This window comes from Diorhabda carinulata, chromosome 2 (assembly GCF_026250575.1).
Source record: "Diorhabda carinulata isolate Delta chromosome 2, icDioCari1.1, whole genome shotgun sequence".
Taxonomy (NCBI): Eukaryota; Metazoa; Arthropoda; class Insecta; order Coleoptera; family Chrysomelidae; genus Diorhabda; species Diorhabda carinulata.
Window position 1 is genome coordinate 27,112,253 of NC_079461.1, and position 12,988 is coordinate 27,125,240.

The following is a 12,988-nucleotide window of genomic DNA, read 5'->3' on the forward strand; positions in this document are numbered from 1 at the left end:
CATGTGCTTTACATATACATATTACACAAACGGTTCAAACTGTGACAAGTATTTAAAATATTTCTCGATTGGTATGGTTGGCGACCATGTTTACTTGTGTATAGGTGGTGATTAATCTATTTCTGCAATAATCAACACTTGATTTAAAAAAAATCATTTGTATTAAGATTGATTCATGAACATTTTACAATCAATAATCATTTATCTTTAATGTAAAATGTATCAGAATTCATGTGGTGCTGCAGTTGCCAGTGGTGGAGGTTGTGTTGAAAGCGACAAGGATTATCACAGTTTAATATCTAAAGATAATACAGTTCCAGTAATTGAACATGATTGCAGTAGTTTTGATATCATAAAAGCTACACAAGTATTTAATCTAACATAAGTCTTTAACAATTTTTGTATATCTTAATTTTTAGTATGGGGCCTTTAACCGAGTAAAAGAACTATTAGAAAGAGGATATGATGTTAATCAGAGAGATTCTGAAAATGTTACATTATTGCATTGGGCTTCAATTAATAATAGAAAGGATATAATTTCTTTTTTCATTGATCATGGAGCTGAAGTAGATGCTATTGGTGGAGAATTACAAGCAACACCTCTTCATTGGGCTACTCGACAAGGTCATTTAGATGCTGTTGTTATTCTAATGAACGCTGGAGCTGATTCTACTATTAGAGATGCAGAAGGATGCTCTTGTATACATTTAGCAGCACAGTTTGGACACACTGCTCTAGTAAGTAAAGATTATAAGAGAAAGTGAGAATATGAATTTTGTTGTGTAGTATACTTAGTCTATACTCTTTTAATAGTTTACATTTTGATAACCAACAGCAAAAATTTCGGAAGAATTGTCAAAATAAAATATACTTTGATTAAATTGTGTGAAGATTATTTTGTTATTATTGTAGACATTAATATATCAGTTGAATAGTTTTGTTAATAAAGAATTCAAATTATGAGTGAAAATTAGTAAATTGCTCTTCTTTTAACTTCCATATAAGATAAGAGCACCAGTGGTCCACACTTTAGTGAAGATCTTTAAAAAACAATTTCAAAAAAATAAAGAATATCTTCCATTTTTAATGTAGGGCTATTCAGTAGTTAGTTCTAAGTAAACTAACATAATTAGAAATTCTGACCATCTTTTTTTCTTTTGATATGCATTTTTTATGTGCAAAGATACCCCAGTGGCAAATACTCTATTAATACTACTTAACTGATAACAAAATTAAAATAAATAAGATGTTGAAAAATAAAATAGTTCTAATTATTCAATTACAAGTAATCAATATTATGGGTATTTGCAAATGCAGATTTTACCTAGGTACTTAAGTAAAAATTAAAAATAAGTGGAATTTTGGCTAACACGCTGGAATAAATTTGGATGGTGATACATGAAACCATTTACATCTAATCTTGTAATTTTTTGCGTCAAGATCGATTTTCAACTCCGCTGCTAGTTTCCCAGCACATGATATTATGTTAATCTTTGTTATTACAAACTTCCTCTTTGCCATCAATTTATTCCAGTTAACAATTTTTTCTTCTTGTTCTGGAGGAAACATTGAGGAAAGTTCTATTTTTTCCACTCAGGATATTTTCCATGAAATTTTTCACAAAGGGTGGTTCTTGGTAGCAATTGCTAGAGGTAAACCACGCCAATGTAGATATGTGAAATTAAATAAAGCTGTTCATATTTTTGTTACTTTGTGATACAACACATTCTTCATTGTACCTATAGTCGACATAACATGTCAACCACTGATGAATAAAAAAATGTCTACCCAATGACGACACACCCCTGATTTTGAAAAAAACAAAGTAACTTTGATTTCAGGTTCCATAGTTAAATGGTTATTACCCTAAAGTTACAGAAAACTAAAAATATCAAGAATATACTCTCAATATTAATATAATATAATTCACAGAAATATCACAATTTATTTGACATGAACCCAAACATTGTTTACTCTACTAAATGGAGGAAAGTCAGTTGTTTAATGTGGTAAATACATGAAGGGGATCCTATTTCTAATTTACTTACTAACAGATAGATGAAGAAAATGATAGTTTTCTTAATTTTGAGGATCAAACTAGAAATTGAAATTGATATTGTTTAATTTTTTAGCCCCTCTTGTTTGTGTAAAAATAATTTATCATTTATAGAATTTCTTTTATCGTGTGTGAAAATTTTATTAAAAACTAAATAAACCATTTCTAGAAAAACATTGCATTTAAATTTTGGTTTTTGAAATTTCGTTACTCCATTAGATGTTTTTAAATAAGCGAGTTTGATTTTCCTAAAGTATCTGAATATTATAAGACATATAAGTGGAGTTGAATTATCAATTACAGCCATCCATTTCCCTTTATTTAGGTTTGTTTGTTCTAGGTGGCATACTTTATAGCTAGAGGAGTCAGTCCAGATTTAGTTGATCGAGTCGGTATGACACCACTAATGTGGGCTGTGTGGAAAGTATGTAGTTTAGATCCCACCAGATTATTATTAACCTTAGGAGCTTCTGTAAATATAATTGATCATCAAGGCAATACAGCACTGCACTGGGCTATTTTATCTAGAAACGCTTCAGCAATATCTACATTAATATTACAAGTACGGTAATTTACTTTAAAGTTTATATTTGTTGAATTAAAAAGTAAAAAAAATAGATGTCTCATAATACCTAACCATTTGGTAGAATTATGAGGGAACAACTACTAAGAATTCTAGAAGTACTATATCTAAAATTGTTATTCATATCTCTAATCTTGAGAACATCATTTTTTATCTAATGTTATATTTCTAGGGTCACGCCAGTTTATACACCCCAAATAATAGAGGAGAAACGCCTTTATCAATGCTACAAGCACAAGTAGGTAGTATTTGGGTTAGTCCTAAGGTTTCTGATGTTATCAAGGAACATTCTGAATCTAAATCAAATAATATTTTCTATAGGATAACACATGACAAAGTAAGTATAATTTTAGAAATTTTTATTCTTTTTTTTGCTAATGATACTATTAATCAACTTACCAAAAAGTTATTCTAGTTTCTAAACAATTTAAGTCAAAGTACATCTGATAATTGTGCCTCATATATTTTTAACGAATCATTTGATAAAAGTTGGTAATTCAATAAAATGTGTTTATATTGTATTGGATCCATAGGCTCGTGAATGAACTTGCCTAACAGCCCAGTGCAGGCATATGCGCTGCATTATAAAGTTTATGTTGGGATTATGGATTAGGTAACAGTGTATTTATGAAAAAATGATTAAATTCGTTAATAATTGGAAAACTACTTTATTATTATAGTGTCGGAGGTATGACTTTACAATGTTAAGTATCGGAGAGAACTTGCTTCTTACAATTATTGTACTATGGTTGATCCTTAATATATTTTGGGTATTCAATATCTATTTTATATTTTTACTTATACCTGGTTTTGTGACTTGCAGTTTAAAAACCTTAGGAAATACTAAAATATATACTTTCACAAGGTTAAAAATGTGTTTACCAGATGTTATTAAAATAGAAAACTTTACTTCCAAAATTATATTAAGCTTAAAAATCTAAAAGTATAATATCTTAAAAGAAAAGGAATTTTGCACTCAATATTTACACAGTTTATTTTAAATTTCCCAAGTGACTGCATTAAAATTTCTAGTTTCTTAGAAGTTTGCCTAGCACTCTGGCAGTCCTAAATAATAGTCTAACCTATAAATTGGAAGTAACCACGAAAATATAATCAACATAAATTTTATTCAAAAGAGGTACAAATTATTTTTTGCATCCTAAAAATAATACCAAATTAATTCACACTCAGATTTTTATCATCCTAAGAGAAAACAAATTATTCAAATCTATAACAAAGTGTTACACAAAAATGTTATATTTAATCTAAATAGTCTCTTCTTTTATATTTGATTGAGAAAGTTTTCTTCAGGGTGATCTTCATCAAATTTTTTACATAATAGCTGAACTCCTGTGTCATTACTGTTCCAAAGTTCATCTATATTTACTCTCAGCACTTCTCCCATATATAATAACACTAGATCGTGAATTTCTATGCAGTTAGTTTCTCTCACGACTATATATTTTTTTTCAATTTTCTTAATAGCATATTTGTTCGATGAAGATATTCATTAAAAAGCATAATTTCTAGTCACTTTTAAAATTTCTAGTGATTTGTTTAGCGCCTGGTTGATTAAGTGTATTTTCGAGTGCGTTCATATTTTTTGGGGGTATAAGATACTGCCAAACAGTAGTTCCATCTTTGTCAAGAAAGTTAGGTTTTCACCAACATATTCATCACAAAACTACAATCGAGCCTTTCCTCTAAATTATCTTTTTCTCTTTCCTCCTCCTCGTCACCAAATACAATATCTTCAATTATCACAAGAGACCACATTCTGAATAATTTCAAGGCTGGCAAATGGACTCTTGTTCCGCAAGCACTTGCAGCAAGCACATAACTTTCCAAAGATTGTCTCAAAGGTACGGATATTTTATTCCAACTTAGATATTACCAGTGTGAGAATGTATGGTAGGGGGTGAAATGAACAAGTGGGTGGTTCCATAGAGTCTGTTTAAGAAAGCTGCGGACTCAGGGACCTCACGCCAGCCACTAAACGTTAATAGCAGTTTATCTAAGAATCATGGCTTGAGAGTGCACAATCAATTCTGATCTTCATCCAGTTTTATGAAGTACACTTTTCGGAATTTTAATTTTTTTCTTTGAAATTATGCCCAATTGAAAAAAAAAGCCAAAAAACCGTTTGGCAAGTGAAACAATTTAATGATTTTAGTAAGTGTGCAATTTGTTATACAAGTGTGAGTAATCATTTTATCATAAATATTATCAAACAGAAAAGTACATTTGACGACATTTGTTGTATATTAAAGTACTCATAATATTGTGATCAAATTTTCTGATAAATAAACACATTATGTAATATCAATTAAAGTTTTGAATTATAAAAATTTGAAATATTTACCATATAATCTATTTATAATCTTTTAAATATTATTGGTATTATAAATATCTAACAAATACATAAAAACCTAGAACAATGGATGAATGTAGTAGTCTTATGATCTTTCCACTTAATGTTATGTTATATACCAATTTACCTATAACTTCCTGAAATATATATACTAAAACTTCTTGAGCTTTTGAGTTGATTTTTATTTGGATTTCATTTTATCTTGAGTTTCGCTTTATCAAAAGACTTATAATTAAAAAATGTTAGATAAATTCAGTGAAATATGAAATAAAAATTTTGTTGGAATTATTTTTTTTTCAAATATCAAAAAGTAATATAATTTCACATTTTTAAAAATATAATTTTATTTCATATTTTATTGAATTTATATAACATTTTTTTCATTATTTTTAATCATTTTTATTTATAAGTCTTTTCATAATACTCGATAAAGTAAAATCCAAATATATATATATATATATATATATATATATATATATATATATATATATGTATATATATATATATATATATATATATGTATGTATGTATATGTAAATGTATATCAATATAAATGGTCACTGTATTTTAATTATGCTGTCCTTATTGTGATGATTTAAGTGAAAAATATCGTCATATAGTAATTAATTAAAAAAAAATATTTTCAAAATTTGAAAGTGCAACATACAAATTACACTGTAGTTTTGAAAAAGTTCTAAAGAAAAAGACCGAAACGTCATTAAAATGTCTAAATAACCATTTTAACATTATTTCAATCGACTTAAACCCAACTCAATAAAAATATACAATAAGTTAAAGAAATTGAAAACGTATTGGGAACGTGGCAATGAAACATCTAAGTGTACTAACTTTAATATATTCCGAGCTTTCGAAACGACTTAACCTATAAAATTTAATGTCATTCACAATCAAAACAATCAAAATTTCGATCAATAAATTCTCTATGAGTTTTATGTTCTTACAAGAAAGTATACAATTTAAATTCGCCGAATCTGAACTAATTATTTATTTTATTATTATCGGTGTTTCAAATTAGGTGCGCACTATTGCTAACTTTTTTAATATTCTAGATACAAAGTCGGTTAATTAGTAAAGTAGTAGTATTTTTCACGCTGATTAAGATGGTAAAAACAGAAAAACAATTGCTTATACCGTTTTCGAGTAAATCGAAAAAATATAATATTTTTTAATAGAACACCCTGAATATTTTTGACTCAAACTTTTCCAAATTATTTGTAGAATATAAAAGCTCCTATACAACATTAGTGCAAATTAAAAAAAAAACAAGATATTAGCCTATTCATATTTCTAACAAGTTGGCTGTTCATATTTATCCTTTTGACAAGTTGGTGGTGTGCGTCAAACACAAAAAATCATTTCATGCATCAGAGGATTACACTTCTGTCAAAGAACATGTAATTTGTATTAGTCTATGTGGATTAAGGTTTAAAACAATAAGTTTATAAAATGGTGTTTACACATTTAGGGAAATGCGATATATTAGAAGCTTATATCATGCGTAGAAAAAATAGTTTTCAAGCATTGGAACGATATGGTGAAATGTATCCCGAACGTAATCAGCCAGACAGAAGATATTTTCTTAAGTTATATAGAAAATTCAGAAATAACAAAACTGTATTTGTAAAGGTGAGAACCAAGAAACAATTCATGATAAGTGAACAAGTAGAAGTAAATGTGTTTGCATATTTTGAAGCGTACAAAAATAGTACAAAAATAATAAAACCAGAGATTTGGCAAGGGATAGTGGCTTAAGTTTATCTACAATTTGGAAAATTCTCACAAAATTTAAGTTTGTGCCTTACAAGTACCGACCAGTGCAAACATTACTACCCAGTGATAATGAAAGAAGATTGATTTTTTCTCAACGGTTTGTAAATATGTGTAGGCAGAACTGCAATTTTTTAAAATCCATTTTATGGACCGACTAAGCATATTTTTCAAATAGGGATATGTTTAATTGTAAGAACATGCACTATTGGTGTCGAGAAAATTTATTGCTCATCCAAGAAATCCGCAAAGACATTTCAGTATTAATGTATGGTGTGTAAGTACATTTTGGTGTTTAATTTTGCTACATTCCCAATTCGAAAACGCTCATAATCTAGCTAGTAAAGATATCCAAACAAAAAGATAATAATAATTTTTGTTTTTTCAGAGAATGAGATGGTGGTGTATGGTAGGAACCCCTTTTATGGCTTTCTATATTGCAGGCGCTATTTTAGGAACAAACTTAATAGTAATAATAAAAGTTTTTCTTTTAGTATGTTTGTATATAGTAATACATTATGCAGCACAGGTATTATATGATGACAGATTGATGTCTTTGCTACCTCTCAGTATTTATATCTCGACAAAAGCTTGGTTTTATTTTACGTGGTTAATATATATTGCACCTGTAACTCCCTTCTTTTTAACTGTCGTTTTCTTAGCGAGTTCATTGCTGTTATGGTATTGTTTTATCAAATCTTGGCTAGGTGACGCTGGGGTTGTCAATACATCACAACAGTTACAGTTTAGAGTAAGTATTAATTAGTAATAATTTCACAATTGTTATGTCTAGTGTCACCAAAATTCTTCATTACAATTTTAATGCAACTTTTCTGTAAAAAACTTTGCAGTTTTATTTTCCTAGAAGAGTAATAATAATGAATAAAAAAGAATTGATGGATAGATACATGAAAACCTCTGTAGCTATTTGTAAATATTCAGTTATTCATAAAGGGTTGAAATAATTGAAAATCAAATCTTTTTAAAAGAGAATTTGCTCCTTGATTTTATAACTTACATTGTCCAATTGTATTCATCATAGATGAACAGGTAGTACTAAAAATCCCTATTTTTATTGTTTTTAGACTATATTGGAATTAGCAGAATTAGGTCCTGGAAGTTTCGAACCATCTTTATTTTGCTCGGCTTGTCTTGTTAGGAGGCCTTTAAGATCAAAACATTGTGGTGTTTGTAATCATTGCGTTGCTAGATTTGACCATCACTGTCCGTGGGTGGCTAATTGTATAGGTAAGAACTTATAAATGGATGGTTTTTAATGAAAAACTTATAAATTTTAATTAAATTTGCTGTACCCCTTATTAGTACAATATCTTTCAAATCAGCATTTTTAATTCTTGTGAACAAAAAAATAATCGGGAGCAAAATTAGATGGAATGATGAATTTGTTACTCAGTATCGTTAAGCATTAGAATAATAACAGTTGAGAGGACTTATTAGTTGTAGTGATTTACAAATAGAGTGAAAATAAATCTCAATTAGCGGTCATCAGTTTTTAATTGAAATTGATACTTCCAATGCTTTTATACAATAGGGAATATGCATATAGTGTAAATTCACTTGATTATTTTTTCTCAGCGACATTATAGTTCCAATATTATCATAAAATTATTATTTCCACATTCAATGTGTCTTAAATTGTACTAAATGATCATTAAATAGTGCAGAATAAGCGAGACAAATTCAGATTTGATAAACTCATCATCATTTGCGTCAAATTACACGTCTTGTATATATCGACGAAGTGTTTTTAGATTTTACATAATTGACATTTCGTTATAGTCCAGGATCCAGCTTCGTTTCGATGAGGGGCCTAACTTTTTCCTGTGCGAAAATTCTCGATTGTGGTGCGTGTGAGGAATGATTTGATCATTCTCAAAAATTTATTACTAACTGGACTTTTTTTATTAAATCTGATGATAATGATCTAAATTATTCGAAAAAATGTTTGTCCAACAAAATATATGGCTTGATAAAAAAGTCTCCCTCCTTCCAACATGTATCGATAACAAGGTCATAAAAATTGATTACTAACCGCTGATTTTTTTACTCCTACAAATTGCATACTACGTTATCCCGGTCCTATGCTCATAAATGGTTAATACCATTTTCCTCATTACTAACTGAAGGATAAAAATATTACATAATAGGTTAATGTGTTTATTCTCTGCCCAAATGGAACAATGTCCTACAATAAAACAGTGGAAACATCTTTTCAAATAATTTTATTTTTCAGTAAGATGGATAGAAAAATTGTTGTATTAACAAAAAAAAAATTAATTTTCATCAGATTCATCTGAGAAATCTTCGCTACTAACATCCCTGTCATCTTAATCTTTTTCATTGTCCTCATTTGTGATATCCTACTCTGTAATAACATGAAAAAATTAAGTAAATTATATTACAATGAATCAATTGATAACAATAGTATTAATAGGGTACCTTGTATGTCAGAAGATAATTCTTCTGAAGCTGGACTTTGGGAACTATCAAACCAATGATATTCATTTTTGCCAATAATAATTTTTCAAAAAAAATGAATGATAAAAAATATTTTTTGCTTAAAAATTTGTCCTCCAGCAATTGCCTATTTTCCACATAAAAATTTTCGCCCTCTAGTTGGGATGGAACTCTCGGGCAAAAGCACACATCGGCTTAGGGTAGATTTTGCTTTTTGAAATATTCCCTACACGCTGTCAAAATTCCATTAAAATCAATACAGGTTCATGGAAATCGGAGGTGAAAACCTTAGTGGCCTGGACTACTAGCTGTATTTTATTTTATTCTGAGCTTTTGCAAAGTGCTGTGAATCCATTGTAACATACTTATAGACTATTATTTTGAATAAAAACCCCAAACGACGTTAATTATACCACAAAGTTGTGGAACAATTAATTTCACCTTCAATTACCTAAAAAAGTCTCAGTGAAAGTGACAATAAGGTTGGCACTTTTTGTTCTGCATACATTGCATAAAAATTGCGATTGAAAAAATTCGTGTACCTTAGTACACCATTGTCTTATTTTTTAGGAGCTATCGAGTTATTCACAATTTTCCAAACTGTACTTTCAGAGATACTTCAATGAAAACTATTTTTCGTGGCCTCGCTCTACTAACTTTAAGAAACCAGTTTTAAATATCATTTTTACCTGAACGGTGAAACATTTGCGCTGTTTGGCATTTTAAAAGAAACTATCGAACTTTATAATACACATTGTTTCATGGCTCGAAATGAACTGATAGAGACAAAGGCGTTGGGACCATACACAATCCGACCCTGTTGTGATCAAGTATAAATATATGGGCGGGGTCTATTCTATTGCATCACATATATTAACTGAAGGCTAGTCACTTCCTTTAATCTTGAAATATTCCATACTCAATATTGAAGCTTGTCCGCAAATAAACAACATTAAAGTCAGAATATTAATCACACTTTGTTGAACATGATAATGTTTTTGCATTTTCGCCATACATTTTCGATATTCCTGTTTGTAACAGTGAAATCATAGAGTTTTATATTTAAAATAAAAGTTTTAAATATATCCGTATACAAAATATCTTGACTCTCTTTTTCAAGGTAGATGATTTGAAACGTGTTTATTTTAGGGGCAAAAAATCATAAGCACTTCATCGGTTTTTTAACCAGCTTAGTAATTATGTGTATGCAGTTGATGTATGGATCTTTTAAATATTGGCAAAACACCACATCTTGTAAATTTGCATCTACTGACAGCTTTTGGAAATCAATTATTTTAATAGGTCAATGTAATACCTGGGTGGCATGGGTAGCTGTCAATGCTTTATTCCATTCGATATGGGTTTTTATGTTATTAGTGTGTCAAATATATCAGGTGAGCAGTTTTAAATATATTTTAAACAAATATAATTTAGTATAAAAATATTCCATTTTGCTCGTAAATGCTGTCTATTAGTTAGAATTTAAACTTAAGCATTGATATATCGCCGATTTCTTAATTGATCCGTAATGCGGTCCGTGCTGGGTACATCGAAAGGACGGTGACACAGGGGTGAGGGGCGCGCCGTTCGCTTCGCTTGATTGACTTCCTGCTTACACCGGGTCAAATATTCATAAACGATATTTCTTGTCTGAACTTGTCTTTGTGCACCAATGCAATCACTTTGTCCAAGGCATTTTATCGCAATTTTGCCTTAATTTGATCAAATTTTCTAGGGTCGAAGACAGCAAAGTCCAAATACACCAGTTTATGCTTGGCAAAACGGTTTTTCATTATTTGGTTCATTGTATCTACAATAAAGTTAAAAACATTTATCCTAAAAACATATTCAGGAGCTGAAAAAACTCAACATTTTCTCCGGCCATTTTCTTTACTTTCATTGTTCACTTGATTTTGAAATTAGGTTCAATCTACAAATCTTTCAGATCCTGGAATTTTGAGGACGTCTCAACGTTTTCATTAAATTTAGCAACAAACGTCATTGCTGTGTTACATTGAACTTGGGTCGAAGGTCTTTCAGTCTTACTATTACTGAGGCTATTAGTCTTCAGAATTGAGCAAAGTCAAGGTTTTTCGTTTGGAGAGTCTGATAACAGCCATTGTAATATTTACTGCCTCAATATCTAGGAATTAAGTAAGCAGTCCTATAGCGTTGCTCCTAATTATAGGGTTGAAATCAGCCTATGAGGAAATCTTTTGTAACGATATAAGTTCACAGAAGATATATTTTCTTTAGTGAGGAGCAAAAGTGCTTGACGTCCAGTTGTCTGCCAAATATTTTTACGGTGGAATTAATTCCTCGTCGCCAACGAGTTGCACTTATCGCACCCGATTTCAACGCCTTGTGGCAAATAAAGACTTGATACAGAAAAATCGTAATTTTCGTTCGAAGGCAGAGGGCGCAGGAGGGACACGTCCCCTCAGACCAGCACGGGCTTGTCTGTAATCATTCTGACCTATAAATTAATTCTTATTTTCTTAATTTGAATATTTATTATTATGTGACTCTTTTTTCTAAATCACCTCCACAACAAACACGAAAGAATGATTGATTTTTTTGTACAGTCTTTAATAGCAATTTAATAGATTTTAGTAAATATTTTTGTTATTTTTAGATTAGTTGCCTTGGCATGACAACAAATGAAAGGATGAATCGAGGACGATATGCACATTTTATTTCAAATGGAGGTCAGAGTCCCTTTTCTAAAGGACCTCTCATGAATCTGATAGAATTTTTTGATTGTACTTGTTTTGGTGTTATAAAACCAGAACAAATAGATTGGTTAACCAAATATAGTATCGAAAGGAAAATTGAGCACCAACCTTTGCTTAAAAATACCGACAATTTTCAATATGTATGAACAAATGTGATTTTATTTTATTCCAAAGAATCGACTGAGTTTAGAAAACATAAGTTGCATATTAATTTAGATTTTGTATGTGTCTTAGTCAAGATCTAACTGAATGTTGGAAGGAAAGTAAACTATTTGACTTTTAAATTATGTTTTATATTTATATTTGTTTTATATTTATTTATTAAAAATAAATACATTTTTTTGTTTTAAATAGGTTTTAATATAATTCTGAGAACTATTAAAGAAATTATTTCAACATTTTAAGATACTAATTGGTTGGGTGCATAAAAATTCGAGTGATGAGCCAATGCAATTGTGTTTATAACATCCCCGAATATTAACAATAATAATGAATATGATATGTCCTAATGAAAAATTTAATATTGCCCAAAACAGATCTCGAAGAAAGAGAATGCCAGCAGACAATAATAGTGCTACTACTGATGGAAGTATTAAAATATGCCATTGGCACAGGAATTAGAGTCAAATATATATACAGAGTGTGACAACAAACAATTAATATACAGAATGTAATAGAAAAGAACAGACAATCGAGCATCTGCTCTGCTGGTGACCTGATTTGATGGAGAAACGACGTCAAATACTGAGCATTAGAAATAGAAAAAGACTTCTAAGTGAGAAGATAAGAGGGTAGTAGTAGTAGATGAGAACAAGATAAGAGGGTAGTAAGTTAGTTAACTAAGTTAACTTTGATGCCAGTATAGAAAACAAACTGTAGAAAATCCAGAAAAATAACTCATTTTTCAATAAACATTGCACCATGTTTCGTCTAGGAGTGCAGCACTGAATTGGAAAATTTTCTTTGATGACATCATA

The 12,988-nt window shown here is 29.7% G+C and overlaps 1 protein-coding gene across 1 annotated transcript; it reads left to right on the forward strand.

Moving 5' to 3' along the window:
- Positions 1-18: 18 nt before the first annotated feature.
- On the forward strand, positions 19-12,362 carry LOC130904156 (palmitoyltransferase Hip14). Its single transcript, XM_057816745.1, has 8 exons — positions 19-367; positions 420-737; positions 2,397-2,618; positions 2,812-2,976; positions 7,187-7,549; positions 7,884-8,046; positions 10,426-10,670; positions 11,912-12,362. The coding sequence occupies exons 1-8, from the start codon at positions 218-220 to the stop codon at positions 12,155-12,157; spliced, it is 1,872 nt and encodes a 623-aa protein (XP_057672728.1). The 5' UTR covers positions 19-217; the 3' UTR covers positions 12,158-12,362.
- Positions 12,363-12,988: the final 626 nt, after the last annotated feature.